At 38.7% G+C, this 23,151-nt stretch overlaps 2 protein-coding genes across 2 annotated transcripts in view; both read left to right on the top strand.

Annotated features, from left to right (window-relative positions):
* Positions 1-9,201, top strand: part of hs6st1b (heparan sulfate 6-O-sulfotransferase 1b) — a 51,439-nt gene extending 42,238 nt beyond the window's left edge. The window contains exon 2 of the mRNA XM_082184470.1: positions 7,112-9,201. Coding sequence (XP_082040596.1) covers positions 7,112-7,814 — 703 coding nt within the window. The 3' untranslated portion in view covers positions 7,815-9,201. The remainder of the gene's footprint in view (positions 1-7,111) is intronic.
* LOC309509691 (eotaxin-like) overlaps positions 1-23,151 on the top strand; it is a 243,725-nt gene that overhangs the window by 46,362 nt on the left and 174,212 nt on the right. The gene's annotated exons all lie outside the window — the stretch shown is intronic.

The following is a 23,151-nucleotide window of genomic DNA, read 5'->3' as shown; positions in this document are numbered from 1 at the left end:
CTAGATCATAGTGACAAATGGACCCTAAACTAAAGTGTTACCATTTAACTTAATTTATCATGCAGTAAAAGCACACTCCGTCTCAAACTGAAAGTGAGAGTGATCATTTGAGAGAAATGGACTAGAACAAAGGTCTCATGTATTTCACTTCTAAGCCCCTCTGTCTCACTCTCTCTGTCTCTAAGATCTCTTTGTCTGTCTGGTAAGACTAGTGGTCTAAAGATGCCCGGGGTTAAACACATTCCGTCCTCATGTTCCAGCACTAAAACCTAAAACACTAAAACAGGCACCTTTGTTCTAAATAAAATTAATGAAGAAAGAAATAAGATTAGTTTAATTAACTAAACAGACAGGGAAAGCAGAGCTGTCTTTGGTAATGAAAATAATTCAATTTTAGTCCGGACTGTATGCATTAATTACCCAGGACCGAAGAGATCATGTTTCCATTTTATTCCAAGCAGTTCTGTAGGATTTGTGGGTTCTGTTGGAATAGTGTGTGTCCGTGAGAAGTCAGTGAAGGTGAAACGGAGGATCTTCCCCTCAGGCTGTTAGGGGGTCTCTTCACTATAAACATTGCTCACATTCCTGCTACTAATTGGATCAGAACCGTAGAGTTCCTGGTGGAGAGCTCTTTCATTGTGCTTTTAGAGTCTTACGTGGGTGGTGGTCTGATTCTTCTCTCTCTCACACGCTACTATTTGGTCTGGGTTTGACACATGGTAGTTTCTTCCTATTTTGGTCACGTCTGGGTGATACATTGGATATTTATGACATTAAAATAATAATAATATATTTTTTTTTTAAATGGTTGTTCTTCTGTTGTGAAACTTAAAATGTTATTTCGAAAAAATATAAATTTACATTTATTTTACAATAATGGTAATAATTTATTATTTATATGAATTATATATTAATTATATATCATTAGCAGTGATAGTATTAGTAATCGTCATTGTAAAATTTAACATTATATTATTGTTCTTTTTTTATTGGCCACCAGCTTTCTTAAAGACTGGTAGGCTTTTTTTTTATCGTTTTGCTTTTGTCGTTTTTTGGTTCTAGTTTTGTCTGGTTATCACTCAAAATATTTCATGGAAAACCTGAAAACCTTTCTTTGAAAACTTTCCCCATAGCACATCCGCAAGGAGTTAATATTCAGGGTTGGATGTTAAAGGCCAGGTCATCCTAGACTCTCTCAGGAGGGCATCATATTATGAGAAGGATTTATGAAATCCTTCATTATTCCCTCTCTAGTCTCCAGTCTTGCCTTAGTCCCTCCTGAATCATCAATCATACATAAACATGAAGAACTGCATGCAACAATAAGCTCTAGCTTTATTAAAGTGCTCCATCCTTATCGACTGTTTCGCTGCTGTCTGTCTCTCCACCCATAACTCTCTCTTTATTTAAAGTTCAACTGCAATCTTCAGTGTGTTTTCCCTAATACATCTCTTTTTAAATTGCACAGCATATGTCAGCTCACATTTTCCATCTGTCGTTCATCATCACAAAACATTTTTTTTTTATTATGTTTGATCATTGTCTTTCTGCTAATATTTCACAGATTTCGTTCTGATTCCTAATAATCTGTTAACAGCTCATTTATTAACATGTTATGAATTGTTGCACGATAATATGTTAGCATGTGATGCTCATTTTGGAGTGTGAGAAAACAGATGTTCCGACTTAAAAAAAAAGCTGAAAAAGTTCCAGATGAAATCATAGCTACCGCTCACATAATCTTCAGACAACTGATGCCCCATGATGCCCGTCACAATTCACATCATGACAGCTTTTTAATGACACCCAAGAGGTCACGCAGGGTTCCTTCAGTGTGTTGGTTTGGTGCTTGATCTGTCCTTGCACATTTGGCAGATCTTAAACCTGCCGGGAGTCTTTCCGCCTGCTAGCATCTCAACATGCAATTTATCACCCGTTCTAAAGAGGAACACCTGTGCTGGTTTAAGATAGGAATAGACCCGCAGGGGGTCCACACATCCTTACTGACTTATTTACCACATTTCCAAGATGTTCTCTGTTTTATTTCTGGTTCCTCTTGCGGTTCCTCGTCTATTTGGGGCTCTACTCACATTTTTTTTGTTTTTTTATAAAAATCGAATTCTTTATTGCTCTCTCCTCATCCTTTTTCTCCTTTCTTCCTCTCTCTCATGGACACACTGCCATCTTTATCTGTGTCTCTTCCTCCCACATCCCAAGACGAAAGAGTCGCAGCTCTCTTGTTAGTCACGCTCTCTCAGCTGTAACGGCTAGCATGCGACAGCAAGCGCCATGAATAAGGTGGAATTTACATTCATCCTGGTGAAAGCAGTTGGGGTGCCTTTAATAGTCAGAGAAATCCAGTTGAAATCCTCCATCCTACCGTACTTTAACAGGTTTGATGCCGTCACAGATGAAATTTCCACCTACTGAAACTTGGGGAGACCCTCTTTCATTCTCTGGTTTCATCTTACTTCTGGTTCCCTATACACTTCATCATGTTTGTGTATATTCACAGATCAGAGTAAAAATAGCTTATCTTGTTTCAAAGGATTGTGTAAAGCATCATTTATCAGGTTATATTTTAAATGTGTAAAACGCGGTGTTATGTGAAATGATTGTGATATTCTACCTCATTCATTGCATTGATTGTTTTTTTGGGAAAAATGTCTTCTTTTTTTAGCAAGGATAGATAAAATTGATCTATTGCAAATAAATGCCCTTTTGAACTTCCAATTCATCAAAGAATCCTGGGAAAAAAAGTAGTGTGGTTTCCACACAAATAGCCTTGAGCAGCATGACTGTTTTGAACATTGATGATTGAATGATTGAGTAATGGCTGAAAATTGAGCTTTGCCATCATAGGAATACGTTACATTTTAAAGTAAATGAAAAATGCAAGACCGCTGTTTCAAATTGTTATAATATTTCACAATATTACTTTTTTAATATATTTTTGATCAAATAAATAAAGCCTTGGTGAGCATAAGTGATTCCTTTCATAAACTTACTGATCCAAAACTTTTGAACAGTAATAAAATTAATATAATTCATACAGACCTCTCATTGGTCTATAGTGTTGTTCCAAGACAAGAATCCTCCAAAATGAGGTTAAAAATTATCACCATTGTGTGAAAAATCTGCTTTTCCATTAGGGCTAGGGCTAATTTCACACCTCAAACCTGCCCATATTAACAGGTTTCAACATTCACACTAGTTTGATGAAACAAGGCACATTAACATCACTTTTTATTCAGCAATTCTGACTCAGTCCAGATGAGTTAAGCAGTTTATAGCAACACTTTGGGGTTTTATTCTGTGTAGATTCAGAATCATTACCTTAAGGATGTAAATGTGGACCGCTCCATGTTAATAAGGTTTAATGACAACGTTTTAAATAAGAGTTTATAATAATTCTCAATGGCTCACTCCCATAAAGTATGACTCCCAATTTTTGTGAATTAGTCAAATAAATGGAATAAATAAACTGGGAAAGCAACTTTGTGTCTCTTTGTGAAAGAAACAACCAGGCCCACCAAACCCTGAATAGCATGTCAGTAGAGTTACATCATCTGATGAAAGGTATAATCATATTGCATGCGGTGGACCAGTTCAAAATGACTTGTTGTGGAGCCTTGCATCAAATTTTGAAGGATCAAATGCTTGTAATCATAAAAAACCATCCTGGTGTCATTGATACGTCAGTGTGTAATCATCCTTGTGTGGTCAGGAAGAGGTAATGTTCAGTTGTGTGTGAGACAGTGTTTTTGTGTGTGTACACAAATGTCCACACTGAATTGTCAATGTTTTTTTTTTATTTTTATTTTTTATACTCGGCTCTTACAGAGAAATGGATTTTCAAGTGGACCATCTCCAGGATGACAGACTAGAGTCATTTTGCACAGTCTGGTGCTTTTTGCTGGCAAAAAAAAGAAACTTTCATTTCCCAAACCACACTCAGAGCAGCGAAAACAGAACTGAAACACCCAGGACAGCACAACCCTCCCTGATGAAATTAAACCAGTCAAGGGTACTAACATGTTAAACCAGTAGAAGTTTGGAGGCTCTGGCGAGGTGAGGGAACCCTGTGTCAAGAGTCAGTGTAGGTACTGCATCAATAATTCAGCAATGCTTCACTTCTCTAGTTTAAACACACTATTGGGTGGAAGTACTGGGAGTGAAACTTCCTAAGCAGCCAGCAATGGAGATGAATGGTCTTCTGGGTGTGTATGTGAGTGAACAAAAACATCTTGGCCCCAACAAACACTATCAGGGTTAACACACTCATTCAAACCAAACACTGGAAGTTGTTCTCTCTATTTTTCTTCCACTTCTGCTGTGTGTTGTGTGTCTGAAAGAGGAAAAAGTGCCCCCACAGCTGTTTTGTGTCGGGTCTGTCAGAAAGGGTGACTGGTCTTTGTGCAGTCATCATATATTTGAGAGGCTGATTTGCATGCGAAGTCGTGTCAGATGGAGAGTTGTGACGGCTCCACTGTGAGCTGTCAGCCCGAGGAGGAGTCTTCCAGCACGCTCTGTCTTCATCTCTGACCTTGAACTCCAGACTCTCCAGAGGGCTGTTCATTCCGTCTCTCTCAAGAGCCACATTTCCTTTCCCATGTCTCAGTGGAAGAGAGCAGGGTTGTAACCTCAATAATGGGATTTTTAATGAAGTTGTGGATTGTTTTAATGTTTTTGTTAAGTGTGTTTGATTCAACAGTGAAAAAGCATGGATGGAGATGAATGATGAACCACCACAGACATACCAACCGTTGATATGTCTGTTCATTTAGGCAACCCATCAGTCAGTTTATTTAAAACTATGTAGTTTTACACAGTTATACTCTTCCTGACATTGAGGTTTTGTAGTACAAGAGGATTAAACAAATACTTAAAACAACATCCACCAGATTCCTACACTTCCTGTTGACTTTGCCAAAGCAGCCTTGCACACATGCTGAAATCCTTCCACCCAAGCTGGCCTCAGCTTGGTCTTAATTTAATTATGAAACACTTTTATAAAAGAGACTAGTGTTCAATAGCTTAATTTATGAGTCTGCACACTGCAGCAGTCCAAGTTCATAGTATGACCCTCGGTTACATTGTGAGGTGCCCTAAGTCTCAGTACTGGGTCCATTCTCATTAATAATGTGGCTGTTTCACTGTGTGTTATTAGTATTGACCGACCTTGCACAGAGCAGGCAGCCAGTTATTGGCTGGGATTTGGATCTGCCATGCGTGTTGATGGGGCCCAGAGTTTAATCGCTGTGGAAACATGAGAGTTATTAAAACAGGAAGACTTGGCACTGCAGAGGGATCTCAGATGTCTCTCAGGCTCACTAATGATTATAAGCCTGTAGCCTTGTCCCCGAATAGTGTGAAAGGAAGAGGGAATGAACAAAAAGAGATCTGAAGATCCTAAAAAGACATAGTCAAACAAATTATTCTATTGATTTAGGAGAAAAGAGGAAAAGATCAACGAAGTCTGAAGAAGTCAGAAAGTCACCTTTAACAACGATCTTGCAAGTCGTCTTGCTGTGACAGGGAAGGTATTGAAATGTGCATAACTGTCCTATGCTTTTGTTAGGGCCTGGTTAATACATGCACACTGCCACCATGTGGTCAGTAAGGGAACTGCAATGTACAGTGTAAGGGCATTTGAGTGCACAATGTTGGCTGGATTGCCACCTCTTGGCCAGAGGCAAGATGATTGCTCAGTGTATCTCAGCACCCAGTGATACCTTTAAGTGCAATGTGGGTCACCAGCAATGAATTTCAGCATTGCCCACTGTTCTTGTCTAATCAGAGATTTCATGCTGTTTTCGAATGTGTAATCAGCTCTCTGGCACTTTGAGGGGAATCCGTTACCTTGGCACATTTGGTCACAGGGGTGTGAAGAGGTAATGTAGGGTGAAGCACAGCTGGAGCGGGTGGTGACGGGGGCGTTGAATCAGTAACTGAGAAGAGCTAAAGCTCTCTGTCGTCAGTTTGGTTGAGATTAATCTGTTGAAAACCACCTGCTAGGTTGTTGGCAGTGCTTTGTCTTCCTCCCACTCCACAAATCCTTTGCCTGGTTCCGCCAAAACTCGTTTTCCCTATGGCCTTTGTCCCTGTAGCATGCTGTGGCAGAACGCTCTGGTAAATTATTTTTGCATATTTTTCAGGAAAGGCCGCTATAGTGTAAGCAGTGTAAGAAATAAGGTCTTTTCTTGAGGTGGTTTCATCACCATCGTTATCTGACTGCTCTCACTTCAAAACAGCCTTTCACTAAAAGACTCTGAGCCATGCCTGTTTTTTTCACTTCAGCTACATATAATGATGGTTTAAAGATGTCTGCAGATGTTTGGGTATAAGGATTTTTTGATCTCTTGTTAAGGCAGTGTGCATGGGCGTACAAGATTTTTGTAGTGTGTGTGGGTGAAATTTTAGTTTTTATTCAATTAATTTTAAAACGATTCACTGAAATTAATTGAAACTTACTAACTTTAATGCCATTTTGCTACTTACATTTATGCATTTTAGCAGATGCTTTTATCCAAAGTGACTTAGTTACATGCTATATCAGTAGAGCTTGTATTATAACATTATGATATTAATTTATATAAATTATATTGATTTTTAAATGATATAATTATTTTAATACATTAAAGCACACCAAATATATTGTGAATATCACAATGATGTTTCAAGGTCCATCGATCACAAGAGAATCTAAGCAGGCAGGATGTGAAGTGGTGGGAAAGGATTAAGACATTGGTGCCTCAGGGCATGCTGGGAAGACTGAGCAATTCAGGCATTTATTGAGTCACGGTTTACACCTGTTACATCCTGTCTTTCAAAACAGAGTATTAATTGTAGGATAAAGTTTTAGACATACTATACCCACAAAACAGGTTGCGTTGTGATCATTTTCTTTTGTTCTACTGTACGTGTTTTGTTGAGATAAATGGCATATTCATGTAAAGCATGGCACTAGCAAAGCCAAGGTCATTCAGTTCCAAGGGTATACCTGTCGCTTTGGATACAAGTGTCACATTTTTTAATAAAAATATCATAATCTTGTTTATTATTGGTTTGATTTATGACTAATGGAGTTCTCCTCTCCTGTTTCCTACAGAAAGTTCTACTACATCACTCTACTGAGGGACCCTGTTTCCCGCTATCTTAGCGAATGGAGGCACGTCCAGCGCGGGGCAACGTGGAAGACGTCCCTGCACATGTGCGACGGACGGACCCCCACACCCGAAGAGCTGCCGTCCTGCTACGAGGGAACGGACTGGTCAGGGTGCACTTTGCAGCAGTTCATGGATTGCCCCTACAACCTAGCCAATAACCGCCAAGTGCGCATGCTGGCTGACCTCAGCCTGGTTGGCTGCTACAACCTCTCAACGGTCCCCGAGAAGAGGCGCTCGCAGCTCCTGCTCGAATCAGCCAAGAAAAACCTTCGAGACATGGCTTTCTATGGCCTCACGGAGTTCCAGCGGAAGACGCAGTACTTGTTCGAGCGCACCTTCCACCTCAAGTTCATCCGGCCGTTCATGCAGTACAACAGCACGCGGGCGGCTGGCGTGGACCTGGACAACGACACGATACAGCGCATCGAGGAGCTCAACGACCTTGACATGAAGCTGTATGATTACGCCAAAGACCTGTTTCAGCAGCGCTACCAGTACAAGCACATGTTGGACCGGCGGGAGCAAAGACTACTGAGAGGACAGGCGTCTTTCCACAGCCCGTTCCGAGAGGACGGAGTCAGGGGAGAGGGTATGGCACGCCTGCCAACCGAGGACTACATGAACCACATCATCAATGGATGGTAACCGCCCACCCCTCTCCAGAGAGACCGAAAAAGAGACAGTAACGAGGAGAGGGGGGAATAAACGTACCCAAGTGGAATACCCATTCCCAGGCTGGAGAGTTCATTGTTCCATCCTTTGGTCTGGAATACAGGACCAGAAAACGTTCTAGAAATGTGTCTGTGAGCGTTTCGCTTAATGCAGCATCTCAAAGGCCTTTTTAAATGAAAGTTCTGGCATAACAGTTATATTAAATTATCGATTCTTTTCTTTTTTTTTGTGCCACAAAACATTTTTTCTCGACCTCAGTGCTGCAGTGTTTCACAGAAAGAGTGACTGAAATGAACAAATAGGTATTTCAATACCTGATTCACATGAATATAAAAAAATCTATTGATTGTTAAAAGATTGTTTTTTTTTATTTACATAAATATGTATAATAAATCTTAGATTGCCTTTTTTTAAATCCTGGTGTGAAGTGGATGGTGCAGTCACAATTGGCTGAGAATTACTAACAGGTGTTGTGAGTGAGTATGATTTTATAGATCTTAATATATATAACACAGAAGATTCCCTTTTTCCATGAGTGTTTTTATTATTTTTCCCCATTTGATTGTTAAACAGGTTCCTGTAAGCCCTGGAGATTGTGTTGAAAAGCCATTCCTGAAAGTCAAATGTATCCAACTGCAGTTCTGTCAATACTGATACCTAAAAAAAAAAAAAAAAAAGCCATCATGCACTGTTTTGTTTGTTTTTATTTTAAGCATGTGCTAATTTATACAGTATGCACTATGCATTCTGTGCTGTGAACCTTTTACCCATAATCCAGTGCAGTATATTTGCATTGTGAATCACATACTTTAAATGAACCAAATCTTTCTCTTCCTTTTCCGATCCGGATTCACACTTGCCCTCATTAATTGTTGAGTTTGTGTGCATGTAAAACATGTTAATTGAACCTGCACTGAGCATGTTGAGGCTTGACATCGCTTACAGATCGTTCTCGTTTGGCTCTGTCTACAGAGACTCCTTAACTCCCATCTTCGCTCTTCCCTCCTGCTGAAACTCAAAATGAATAGACTGCTATTGAAGCCCATTGAAGATCCATGTTAAAATGCTTATGGGAAAAGTGTGAAGAAATGGATCATATGTTCCATCTGTATGTATCAATCAGAATATGGAGAACAATCCTGATTAAACCAAGAGATTGGCGAGGAAAATGTGACGTGTGTGTGTGTGTGTGTGTGTGTGTGTGTGAGAGAGAGAGAGAGAGAGAGAGAAGGGGAGAGAGAGAGCTAATTTGTGGTGTCGAGTTTGCTTTCCAACATGATCATTACTGTGAGTATTTCTGTTATTCATGACACCCGTATCTTTAAAGGTACCAATAAAAATATATTTCCCATTTTTATGACACGGTTGTGTTGTCCTTGTATAATTTGTGTGTGTTTTTTCTCTCTCTCTCTCTAAAGAGCAGTATAGCTTTAAAGGACAAAACATAGCCATTACTCCAGTCTTCAGTGTCACATGATCCTTCAGAAATCCTTCTGATATGCTGATCTGCTGCTCAAGAAACATTTATCAACACTGAAAACACTTGTGCTTCTTAATATTTTGTTTAATAACGTATTTTATTTGAAATTGAAATCTTTTTTAACATTTAAGATAACATTGAGATCTTTTAACATGGAGATGAAAATTATGTATTGTGTGTGTGTATATATATATATATATATATATATATATATACACACAATACATAATTTTCATATATGAATCACCTTATAATTAATTCAGTAGGGCAGATGTTTACTGTATGTGTGTTAAATATAAAGTTTTGTCATTTTTATTACCGTTTTTATTCAGTTAATTTTTATTGTATAATTTTAGCGTACTCGGTAGGTGTTTTGTCTTTGTGTGGATAAAAATGTGCTCTGAAGTATTACTAATTCTGGAATATAAACATTAATTTAATGACATTCAGTTAGGACTCCGTTTACAACACTCTTCAATGCGTCCCCTAAAACACTTTAATCTCAGGAAACCCAACAACACTGTATGAAAGTGTTGGGACCATCACAGGTTTCCGCTCCGCGTCTTAAAAAAAAGAAAGGCTGTTTCTGTTTTGAGTTTATCAGCAGTTCTCTCCTGAGTGTTAATTATCTTTTGGAGGATGTGTGACTGTTGGTGTTAGTGTTCCATGAACTGTGTTGTGACTTGCATATTTCCTGTGGAAGACAATTTTGTTTGACTTTCTGTCTGTCTCAGATTTCAGTGACAAACAGTAAGAGACTCAGTTAAGAGTCTAGACTATATTAGATATTCAGTCATGTTACAAATTGTTTTTAAGTTTGAGAATATCACTTATTTTTTAGACAAATTTCTCAGAGCAATCTTACCAGGCCAAATAAAACATTGTTATTCAAATACTATATAGTTAATAATGATGATTATCATTCAAAATCACCTCAGTGAACAAAAAAAACAACATGTAGTCAGATGTCTGCTTTTTGCAACGACAACAAAAAGAAAGAAATGAATAAACCATTGCAAAGCTCTTTCTCCCTGGCGCCAAACCCTTGTCTCTCTTTCCTCCGTCACAGTTTCTCTTCCCCTGAGAGCGGAGCTGAAATCATCAGCTGTTCCTCTGAGAGTTTCAACACTCACCTCTGCACTGAGATGCTGTAACCACAGTGATCCAGCCCAGCAGCTGCACAGGGACGGCCACTTACCTCACTGTTCTTTATATTGTTCTTTGTGTGACCCGTGGGATTGGCTTTTGTGTTGTGTGGGAAACAAAAGACCAACATGGACTTCACAGGTTAGTTCAGACTGCAGAGTACGCAATGTTACTGTCACAGTTTCATCACTTCTCTTGCATATGTCCATTAAAAGAGCAGTAGTGGACTAAGTTAAAGGCCAAATGTAAATACAATATAACTAATCATAAAATAATTAAGCATTTAGTATAGTATACGATCTTATCTTTTAAAAGGTAAAACTGAGACATACACTATTGCAGGTTTGATACTGTGTTCCCAGACAGCAACATAGTGTCGGGCCAGATCCGGCCCACATGTGGAATCCACATGTACCAGATGTGGCCCGGATCTGGGCAGACGCTATGTTGCAGTCTGGGTTAGGCCTCCACTTGATGTCCGATGTAAAATTCTCAAATCTTGATGCAAAACTATTGTATGGATATTAAAATAGCAAATAGATGGAGGCTGGAGCTGTGATAGTGGGTAGTGCATTTGTTCAGGACACATATTGTGCTCATGAGTGTTGTTAAAATTGAATGTTTTACATTTAATGTGTCATAAAGTATTTCTGAGGATAATATTTGAAGGTTTGGGGTCAGTAAGAGATTTTTTTTAAAGAAATGAATACTTGTATTAATACTTTTATCAGGATGTCATTCAAGCCAACCAAATCCAGATCTGTAGTGCTAAAGAAGGGCAGGAGAAGTTTCGTTTTATCATCTCAGGAACTCAAATCCCGACACTGTCTGTAAAAACAGTAAAAAGCCTGGGAAAGATCTTCGACAGCAGCCTCAGAGATACAACATCCATCAAAAACACCTGTGAGGAGTTGGAGAGGTGGCGAAGAATGTTTACGAAAATTTAAGGTATGGATGTACCAACATGGGATTCTGCCAAGGATAATGTAGCCTCTGCTTCTGTACGAGTTGATTTCCACCATCTCAGGACTACGGCGGCGGTGGAGGAGGAGAGGTGCAGCAAAGCAGTGGGAATGGCACGTGTCGTGGACATTTTAAACTGTATATTAAACTAACCATGTTTCTAGCATCTAACCTTATTTAACATCTATATGGGAACAGAATGTATTGTACGAAATCAATGGAAAACTTGTGACTTTGACTGTGTGCGTATGTATATGTAAAAATAACATAGTTTGGGAAATGAAACTAGACAGTCTGTTAGAATCTTGTGATTAACAAGTGAAGTCATCATTAAAACAGTTTGCTTGTGCCAGTGACAGAGGAAAAAGGTTGGGGCTTTTGAACCAATTGAACCAATCATATTGAAGGTGACATGTTAGTCTTATTTGTTTTCTCGATTCTATAAAAACTGTTGTATATGTGTTTTACGGTGGGATTCCTGAGATCCTCCGGCCTTGCTTCTTGGAAGAGATTCCCTGAGAACTGCTCGGGAAGATCTCCTGGCCATGATTAAAGCATTTAAAGGACATTTGCAGAAGTCTGTTTGTCGATTTATTCCTGCACAGGAAGCTAGTTTAGGGAGGAAGCTAGTTTAGGGGAACAAGTTAGTTAGGTGACTACTGAGTGGGGACGTCGATTTGTAGACAAGACCCAGATATTGAGTGGGGACGTCGATTTGTAGACGAGACCCAGATAGTTAGGTTTAGGGAAAAATCCATTACACACGTCAAGGTGCCTGGACTAGATGGGAACAAGCTGTGGAGAGGAAGATCACGTGGACTGACCTCTGGCGGGCAGGTTCCTGGTCCAGGCAGTCTATGACGTCCTCCCCAGCCTGTCTAACCTGCACACCTGGGGTCTGGTCGATACACCAGGATGTGCCCTGTGCCAGAGAAAGGGAACCCTTGAGCACATTTTGAGCTGCTGCCCAAGAGCTTTGGGGTGAAGGCCGATATCGCTGGCGGCACGACCAGGTGCTCAAAACAATTGCAGAGAGCATGCAGGTTACTATCAGTAGCTGCCGGAGGTCAAAGCGCTCCAAGCAAATCAGCTTCATCAGGGCCAGAAAGATCTTCTAGGATAACATCAGGGCTTCTGAACACTGCACAGGATTGGCAGCTGAAAGTAGACTTGGGCAAACAGCTTAAGTTCCCCCAACACGTCGTCGAGACCACCCTGAGACCTGACATTGTCTTGGTATCTGAGGCAACAAAGAACCTGGTCATGTTGGAGCTCACTGTGCCATGGGAAGATCGTATGGAGGAAGCCTTTGAGAGGAAGAGGGAGAAATATGATGGCCTCGTCAGCAACTGCCACAACCAAGGCTGGAAGGCAAGGTGCTTACCTGTGGAGGTGGGGTGCAGAGGCTTTGCGGGGAAGTCCCTCTACGGGGCCTACACTGCACTCGGCATCACAGGTGAGAGAAGGAGAAGGGCTATTAGCAATAGCACAGAGGCTGCAGAGAAGGCTTCGAGGTGGCTCTGGATCAAAAGAGCGGATCTGTGGTTAAATGCTGCTAGGGCACAAGCTGAGGCCTGATCAACCTCAGCTGGGTCGCCTGAAGGAGGGTGTCTGAAACACCCAATGAGATCAGGAACATCACTGATGATGTGCCCTAGCTTAGCATCAGAAGATGTATCATTAAAAAAAAATTGGTGCTTTAAATTGATTAAAAGTGACAGCAAAGACTTTTACAATTTTATAATATTCTATTTCAAATAATAAATGCTGTTCTTTTGAACTTCATCAAAGAATCTGGAAGAAAAGTCTCCACAAAAATATAAAGCAGCACATTGTTTTCACTGATAAAAAAATGTTTCTTGAGCAGCAAATCATAATATAATACATTAGATTGATATAGGGTCATGTGACACTGAAGACTGGAGTAATATGCAAACAATTCCATCCTACATTTAAATATGAATAATATTTGACAATCTTACTGTTTTTACAGTATTTTTGATCAATTAATGCAGCTGTGTAAAGAATAAGACTTCTTCTTAAAAAAAAAAAAATCTTACAAACCCCAAATTTTAGGCTGTACACGTTTAGAATAAATAAGCAAAAATTCAAGAAATGTTACAATAATACCTGTTTTCCTCTATCCAAGCACCAGCTTTCTGTCAGATAGGCCTAAGTAATGTCAAGTCAAGTCACCTTTAATTATATAGCACTTTTTAGAAAATACAGATTGTTTCAAAGCAGCTTTAAAGTGATAAATTATTCAATGATGCAAACAGTTCTTTTCCACTGTACAACAGCTTGAAAAAGAAAATAGTGTCAGCTGAAGTTAGTTCAATGTTGTTTCAGTTCCATTGATAATGATAATCAGTAGTGATAAATCAAGTAGAAGAAAGGGACTGATATGAAAGTGAAACTATGGGTGTAAGAAAACACGTTCACAGATGGAGGAATATTGTAGCAGTGTGTGTATATTTAGCCCCTTAAATCACATTTGCCTTGTTTTCCTCACCAGAAGCCTGCCAGCTGTGGCGTCCCACGAAAGATTGAATTTCCTCACACAGATTTTGTTTTAGCTTCAAACCCCCTCAAGAACATAAGACTGCAGAACATCTCACTTCTCCATTCAACACAACCAAAATGGGCTGTTTCAAGCCATTTCAATTGAATATATATTTAAGCTTGAGTGGTTCTGCATGTTCTGCACACTTACCAGTGTAATCAAGTCAGGGAAAACTTAGTAAAACAGTTAGATCAGAATCATGTGCCTGCACTGATGAACATCAGACCCACCACTAGTTATGAATTAAATTTCAAGCCAAAACGGGGAAAAAAAAGCTGTGCTCTTCACGGACACTAGAGAGCACTAGAGGACAAATAATGGAATTAATTCTCATGTCATGTTTGGTTTGTCGTCATTTTTTCTATTGTTAATCTTTTATCTGAATGTTTGTGAAGGTACTGTATTTGTCAGGTTTGAGTCTATGTATATATTTATGTTGTGTAAGAAAACAAAGCATTTGAATTCCTGTATTCTCAGAGAATGAACTTCTCAGTTGTTGATGAAGTGTTCTTATAGGCTATCTGTGAAATGAATAGACTACTGTCCATTTGTTCCCATACATCTGCCATCTTTGCTTTGTCCTTTGATCCGGATGTTCTATAGCCTAATAACAACCACTAAAAAACGTTTGGATATAAAAAACAAGTAGGCCTACACGTTAACTAGGATCAACTAGTTAGCCTACCTACCTTGGTATCTACCTTGGTAGCCTACCTACTAATCCTCAACCAAATGTTTCGGATCTGATGGCTTCTAGCTCCCATAGTCACATGGGATAGCATAATATCGCTGGAAGAGTAGGTCATTTCAATACGGCAACTCCTAATTATCTAACTTGCCATACCGTGTAGTAAGTATTCGTATGCAGTTTGAATGGGTTTGTGTGATGTGAAAATGAAGACTTTCACTTCCTGGTATTGAATTGAATTTAGCCTACTTGACCACACAATTCTAGATGGAAGTCACATGAGTTCAATATAGTAACTTCCAGCTCATGTAAAGACAACTATTCATGGGTTTCATCAGGTCCCTTTCCACAGGTGTATAAAATCAAGCACCTAGATTATGAATGCAGACTGCATTGTGCTTGATTAATACACCTGTGGAAAGGGACCTGATGAAATCCATGAATATGATTGTTTGTCTTGAATGTCCATAAGATGGCACTGTATGTTCAGTTTTGCCACATGCCATTACATAAACATGGGAAACAGGTTTAGAGCTACCAAAACAGTGATACACAGTGAGACCAAATAAAATTGCTTTTCACAATTTACAAAGATTTTTCTTTACTTTCTTTTGTCATGTTCTTCACTTGCACTGTCTCCTTGGTTACCAAGTAGGCCTACTTACTTAAAAACTTAGGTTTAATGTAAATGATTGAGGATGTATTGACTCATTAGTCACATTTTGTTAATTTTGAACATAAAAAGTTACACAGTGTACCTTTAAAGGGATAGTTCACCCAAACATGACCAAACAGTTGACGGACCCCATTCACTTCCATAGTATGGGGGGAAAAAATGCGGTTACACTTTATTTTAAGGTGTCATTGTTACATTGTAATTATATATTTAAGTAATGAGTAATATTAAGCAACTGCATGTACTTACTATAGGGTTAGGGTAGGATTAGGATTTGGTTGAGGGTTAGTTGCATGTAATTATGCATAATTTATTGTAAGTACATGTAACATGTAACAAGGACACTGTAAAATAAAGTGTTACCAAAAATACTATGGAAGTCAATGGGGTACATCACCTGTATGGTTACCAACATTCTTCAAAATATCTTATTTTGTGTTCAACAGAAGAAAGAAATTTAAACAGGCTTTGGCATTGGAAATTTCAGATGAATTTTCAGTGAATCGGTTTGTTCTAAACATCTCACACTCTCCTTTTCGAAACTGTAATACATAGCCTACTTTGGAAGATTTTTTTTATTATTATGTGAGTCAGTGCATTTATAATGTAGCTATTTAGTACCCTGCTAGTTTGATACTGCCCCCCTCATTGTTGATTTATTCAAAACCCTTCAAAATTTGGCTCTAATTAAATTATAAATTATATAATTGGATAGTTATATTTTTATTTATTAAAACAATAATTGCCCCTTAAACAACTTGTAATTAGCTAGCAAGGCTGAAGATTTAAAGGAACCATATGTAAGAAATGTATTTCAATTAATCATAAAATGGCCCTGATATGTCACTAGACATTAAGAAATCATGTTCATGTCAAATACTTATATCACTGACAACAGTAGTCCGGCCAGGATATTGTCATTTAAAAGTGAAGTTGCAGCCCTCAACTGATGTTGATGTTGTCATGTTGTGTTTTGGCCTGAAGCTCCACCCTCCGCCTATCTACCAATCACGAAGTCAGTAGTGTTTCGGCATCCGGGTTGCCAGCTCTGCACTAGTTACCACAGCTGCAGCTACAAACGTGTCGGATAAAAAATGTCTAACGTTACGAAACCTAAAAGACCTCGTTATGAATCCGAAATACGTCGTGACAAAGTCCGAAAAAAAACGTACTGTGTAGGACTCGTCACTTGCCATTGGAAGCTCCTTGTAGCAGCCTACGTTCCTGCTGGATCCTGCAACTGGCAACCTCGAGTCAGGGGGGGGGGGGATACACCGCTCTACAGTAATTTGAAAGTGATTGCAGTACCAGTTTTGGCCACAATCTTACATACGGTTCCTTTAAAGGATAATCAGCAAACACTACAGTGCATTTTCCCATTTGTGAATAAATACCTGGTCCATCAGAAAAAATAAAGGACACTGCTGCTACCACAAATGCATGCTATTACTGTACACCTGCAATTGCATGTTGATCTCAAAGCTAATTCACAAATGAGCCTGCAGGACTCCAGACTTCAGCATGAGAGCTGGTGAAAGAAGATGGACAGAGAAAGATACTGATACATGTATCTTCCCTCAAAGGCTCCAGTATCTGTGGTCTCTGTTTGTAAACCTGCTGGGTTAATGAAGAATAAGACACGGGAAGATTCATCAGCGCTGTTTGTGCTTATCAAACACTATTAGATTAATGTGGTCCATTCAGCTGTCCATGTCTGCGATCTGCACTCCCACTTATTTAAGAGGAATTTAAAGCCTCAACTAAGCTGTGTTATAGAAAAAGTGACAATGCATTCATTTTCATAAATCTTGGATAGTGATTTAAAAGTCATCTGGCCACACCAGGTAACTGATAAATGTCTTAGCTTGTATGTAACTGTTAACAAGCATGAAATGTGAGTCAGTGTAATTAGAGTATTCAGTAAAAGAAAAACTGTTGTGAATAACTTGACTCTCACATTTAATGAAGAAAACATGGGTGACATTTACATGCAAAATCCATTACCATGATGCTAGGGATTTGTGTGTGGTTTCTAGGGCGTTAGGTCATGCTTAATAATGTGTTTGAGTGTTTTTTTAGCATGTTGATTTTAGGTTGCTATGGTGTTACATACTGGCAAAAGACTGAAGTGCAAAATTGTGGCCCTTAGGCCCCATTTATATACAAGAAAATAATTGACGATCAGATCAGAGCCTACATTAACTAATTAAGCTAGCTCTTTAAAAGGGTTAGTTAACCCAAAAAGTGAAAATTCTGTCATCATTTACTCACTTTCTTGATCCAAACCCGTAAGACATTCATTTATTTTCGGAACGCAAATGGAGATATTTTTAATGAAATCTGAGCGATTTCTGTCCCTCCATTGACAGCTACGCAACTACCACTTTGACGCTTCAAAAAGTCCATAAAGAGATCGTAAAACTAATCCATATGAATTGAACGGTTTAGTCCACATTTTATGAAGAGACGCGATTGCTTTATCTGATGAACAGATTGAATTTAGGCTTCTATGCACATTATTCATCAACGCACACATTAGTTATGATAAACAGAAGCTCAAGCATGTTAGCTTGACGTGTGAGAACCAATGTGCTTCATTCTCTCGTTAAAAAGCACGTTTGAGCTTCAGCAAGAACCAATGAGGATTGTTCTCGCGCATCAAGCATGTTCGGTTGAGCTTCTGTTCATGTTTGCTGATCAATGTTTATATGTGAATAAAAGTAAATTCAATCTGTTCATCATATAAAGCGATCATGTCTCTTCAGAAAATTTGGACTAAACGGCTCAATTCATATGGATTAATCTCTTTATGAGCGTTTTAAGGCGTTAAAATGGTATTTGGAGGGACAGAAATTGCTCAGATATCAATAAAAACATTCTTAATTAATGTTCCGGACCAGAGTTGAATGAAACTCTTAGGGGTTTGGAAGGACATGAGGGCGAGTAAATAATGACAGAATTTTCATTTTGGGTGAATATCCCTTTAACTGTAGTTTGCTTTTTTCTCCATTCTATTATGGAATACTGGCATAAAAATGAGGCAGGATAATTGTGGCAAAAACATTGGTAAAATCTTTATTTCGGTCTAGACTGGCAGGGGCTGATATTCTGGTCAAACGTGTAATAGTACTATAAGAGCTCGCCTCTGCACTTACCTCTGAATTCAGAGTCAGACCTGCATTACTCACATTTCAATTACAGATCACATTACTCCCATCATACCTTGCTAGAATACCAATTCATGGGATGATTACCTTTCTTCTTGCCTATCATCTGTATATATATATAAAAAAAGAGACTTTCAGACCAAGCAGCTACTCATGGAGTGTCTTGTCTCCTGAGTGTTGAATGGTTTAGCATTTTTTAGCAGCCATTAAAGGAATTAAAGATGAGGGACAGAATGAGAGAGAGAGAGAGAGAGAGAGAGAGAGAGAGAGAGAGAGAGAGAGAGAGAGAGAGAGAGAGAGAGAGAGAGAGAGAGAGAGAGAGAGAGAGAGAGAGAGAGAGAGAGAGAGAGAGAGAGAGAGAGAGAGAGAGAGAGAGCGAGAGAGAGCGAGAGAGAGCGAGAGAGAGAGAGCGAGAGAGAGAGAGAGAGAGAGAGAGAGAGAGAGAGAGAGAGCGAGAGAGAGCGAGAGAGAGAGAGAGAGAGAGCTGTTATGTATTTTATTCCTCATTCTGAATCTCCTCAGAGAACAAGAACTGAATTACAATGAAACCCACATAATGAAATTCATGTAGAATTGTGTGATATTACAGTATCAAGAACTGTATTATGGATTTCTTGCAAAGATAAACACACACATTTGTGCTTGGTCAGTCTGATGAATATACCTGGATCTACTGGACCAATACAAACTGCCCAACAAAATTAATAAGTGTTCTATTATACAAAATATGGTTGAATTTACATAAAACAAATCGAAAGCACTGTTCCAGACCACATTGTGGTGCCAAATACATAAAATGTGGTGCATGTCCAGTCAAATGCCTAAAATTTCAATTAAATTCTTAGATGAAAAAAAAAAAAAAAAGTATCATGGTTTCCACAAAGAATATTATGCTTCTGCTGCTTAATATTTTTGTGGAAACTGTGATGGGTTTATTTTCAACACTGATTTAAGAAATGTTCCTTGAGCACCAAATCAGAAAATTTGAATAATTTCTGAAGGATCATGTGAGACTGAAGACTGGAGTAATGATGCTGAAAATTCAGCGTTGCCATCACAGGGATAAATAATATTTTAAAATATACAGTTATTTTACATTTTAATGATATTTCACAGTATTTTGATCAAATAAATGCATTGGAGAGCATAAGCGACTTTAAAACGTTAAAAAGAAAATTGACCTTGACTTCAAACGTTTGTGTATATGCCTGCATGAATCAAGGTTTTCTTTCAAGACAATCCGCACCAAAAACTTGAAATATTTAAGGCAATATTAGAGGAATAAGTGAGTGACAACAAGACATTTCAAAGAGATTCTCCTAGAAATTAAGGCACAAAAGAAGACATTCTTGAAGACGACTGTTGTTGAATAAAGAGTAAGAGAGGGTGTGCGGGGTGTCAAGAGTGTCGCCTTATACACTGCATGCGGAAGATGATGGTGGTGACAGATCGGAAAATGAACGTTCAGAGTGTTTGTTTGTTTGTGTGTGTGTGTGTGTGTGCGTGCGTGCGTGCGTGCGTGCGTGCGTGTGTGTGTGTGTGTGTGTGAGTGAGAGAGCAGCAGGTGGGTTCATGATGAGGTCTGGGTCAGCTCACTGTTTCTCAACGGAGAGCAAGTTTGCCTTTGGGGAAAGTACAAATCTCTCCAGCACCCCAAGTACATTTTACATAACTCATTCATTCTGATGTGAAATGCCCTTCTGCAAGACACTGAAAACATCTGACACTGCTACAGGTCTATCCGTGACATGCATGATTATATTTCAGTTATATTTACAAAAACTCAGTTACTTATATGATAAATAATATATGAAATGCATGGAGGGATTTCATTGCCGAAAAAGAACAGATCTACAACCAAATATAAACTAAATTTGTTTGGTTTCATCAAAGTCAATGAGGTCTTACTGAATCTGTGTTTGCCATGTTTTCAGAAGGTTTTTATTTTGTTCTTTGGACCACTGGGGAATATGACCGTATGACTGCGTGTGTTTCTTGACATTGATATGCTCAATAATTTATTTATTCGGTGCTGTTATTTTTGGTCACAGTTTGGGGAGTACATATTCACTATTAACCATGACTTTTGCCTCCATGAACTCCTAATTTACTGCTTATTAATAGTTAGTAAGGAAGTTGTTGTTGTGGTTTATGACACTTATGTTAAGTTTATGCCACAAATGTGGCAGTTATAAAAGCACAACGCAGGAGAGTATAACAAAAACTGTCTTTAATAATTAATATTGCAAGGAACGCGCAGGAGAATGACAGAAATCTACTTGAAACACAACCACGTTACACAAAGACAAACCGTAAACAGACAGAACTACTGGTTCAAATACACAGTAATCAAGGTAAAACAGAAAAGGTGAAGGAACTAATTAACAATCATGGGAACAAACAAGGAACTAGAGCTCAGGCACCTCAAAACTACTCACCACCCACCTCCTCTTAAAAGTCAATTAAGGATCAACTTTGCTGATGCTGGACCAACATCCCAGCAGGTGCATAATGTCATAAGACGTTGATATTTTGTTAAATTTTGGTCGCGATGTGGTTGGGTCAACATCAGTTCAGCGACTAATGCCGACGTCAGCTGACGTTGATATTTTGTTGTTTTTAGGTTGTGTTGTAAAGTTACCAAAATCCAACGTAGAAATCCAAAATCCAACCTTTGACGTCATAATGATAACGTCCACACAACGTCAAATTGTAACATCAAGACGCTGATCTTTTCTTGGTTGTGGTAATAACTAACCAAAATCCAACGTCAAGCCAACTTAAGCCAACATCATATTGACGTCAAAAACTGACATTTAGTCATGAAGTATTGTGACCAAAACACAATGTCTCCTAAACTTCATAATGGTGACCTCCACACAACGACAAATTCAACAAAACAAAACTAAACTAAAATCCAACAAACATCTCAAACCAACATCATATTGACATCATATAGGCCTACTGACATTTAATCATGAGGTAAGTAAAAAATTCCAATTTTACATAACATAACCTTTTTTTATTTTTAAATGAAAAGAATTTAACTATTTTAAATTAGAAGACAAATGTTGTAACTTGTATGCAATTATGGCAGTGTTTGCAATGAGTGTTACTATAAACTTTATATAGTGAAATGTAAATATATCTGCGTAGCACAGTACTACTTAGTTGACATTTTGATAAAGAAACGTGCATGAATGAGGAATAAAGAGCGGGACATGCATGATGTTAAATTGAGTTAAGCGCAATAGACACAGAAGTCCACCTTTTGCTTGTTTAATCTTATTTTAATAACAAAATAAAATAGTAAAAATAACTATATTGTGATGTATCGTTATTGTAAAATAAAATGTCTCATATTGTGAATTATGAAAAACACTGTCATGAACACTAGTTCAACAGAGAGGACATGAAACCCATTCATCAGAAACCGACATCAGATTGATGTTGGGTTCTGACGTCAACTCGATTTTCATTTTCAACCAAAATGCAACGTCTCTCCGACGTTGGATGTTGACGTCAGTCTGACATTGGGATCTGACGTCAAGCCAACTTTCATTTCCAATCAACTGGAATTCCACAGGAATTCCAATCAACCAACCAGATTTGAGGGATAAGTTTACAGTTTATTTACATTTTAGGCTTCCAACCAGGGTTAGATGATTCTACATCAGTGTTATTCACCTTTCTTTTCCCTCTTATTTTAGGGAAAAGTCATGCGTAGGGTTAGGTTTAGGGCTAGGGCTAGGGACAGGGTCAGGACTACAGTTTTGGCCAGGAATGTTGTTCTAGGATCAACAAAATATGTTGATCCAGGAACATGTCTTACTTGGTAAAATCATGGTGACCGATGAAACACCTTGAAATGCTGAAGGGCAAGAATAAGGTCAAAGCTCCATTTCCCATGGTGGAGTATCACTGTTGTGTATTAACTTCTTTGAATATAATATTTATGAATATAGGATTTATGCGTTTCTGTGTCAACACTAGATATGCCAAAATTAATTTGCAGCAGTCAGGTGGTACAAGCAAGAGCTCTGTAAGTTGTTTACCTTGATTATTATTGTAATGTTATGTGCTTTGAGACATGAAGTAATGATGCTTTGCAGAATCTGCTGTGTGCTTTCCTGTGTTTTGGAGGAGGCGTGGCTTGGGAGAGCACTCTGAAGGGAGGGTGGGATCTCATGCTTTCAAAGCTAACTTGCTATTGCTAGCCTCTCCGCAATTGCCTATCCTACCTTAAACTCTGCATCATGTATCAACATTATATTGAAATGTTTCTGGAAAGAAGCTGGAAGGAAATAAAGAATAAAAAACACATAAGGGGAATAATTAACAGATTCTCTAATGGTTATTTTAAAAAAACGCATGTGCCGTTTTAAGGCATGGGTGTCTGCCAACTTTCCTACAAGATGGAATTTCAGCAGCAAGTGGCAAATGTCTTTGTTCTGTCATGATCTGACAAGCCCCACTAAAATGGTTTTAAATTACAACATGCACGAACAACCTGTGAAAAAGAGGTGATGTGGCTGACAGCAATTTTATCAGCATGGTTCCTTCTCTGCAGTTCCTCACAGAGACCTTATTGCCATGAAGAGCATGTGGCAGAGAGAGTGGACTCGGC

This window comes from Leuciscus leuciscus (assembly GCF_965113295.1).
Source record: "Leuciscus leuciscus genome assembly, chromosome: 11".
Classification (NCBI taxonomy): domain Eukaryota; kingdom Metazoa; phylum Chordata; class Actinopteri; order Cypriniformes; family Leuciscidae; genus Leuciscus; species Leuciscus leuciscus.
The sequence above is the reverse complement of the archived record's forward strand: the minus strand, read 5'-3'. Positions and strand labels throughout refer to the sequence as shown.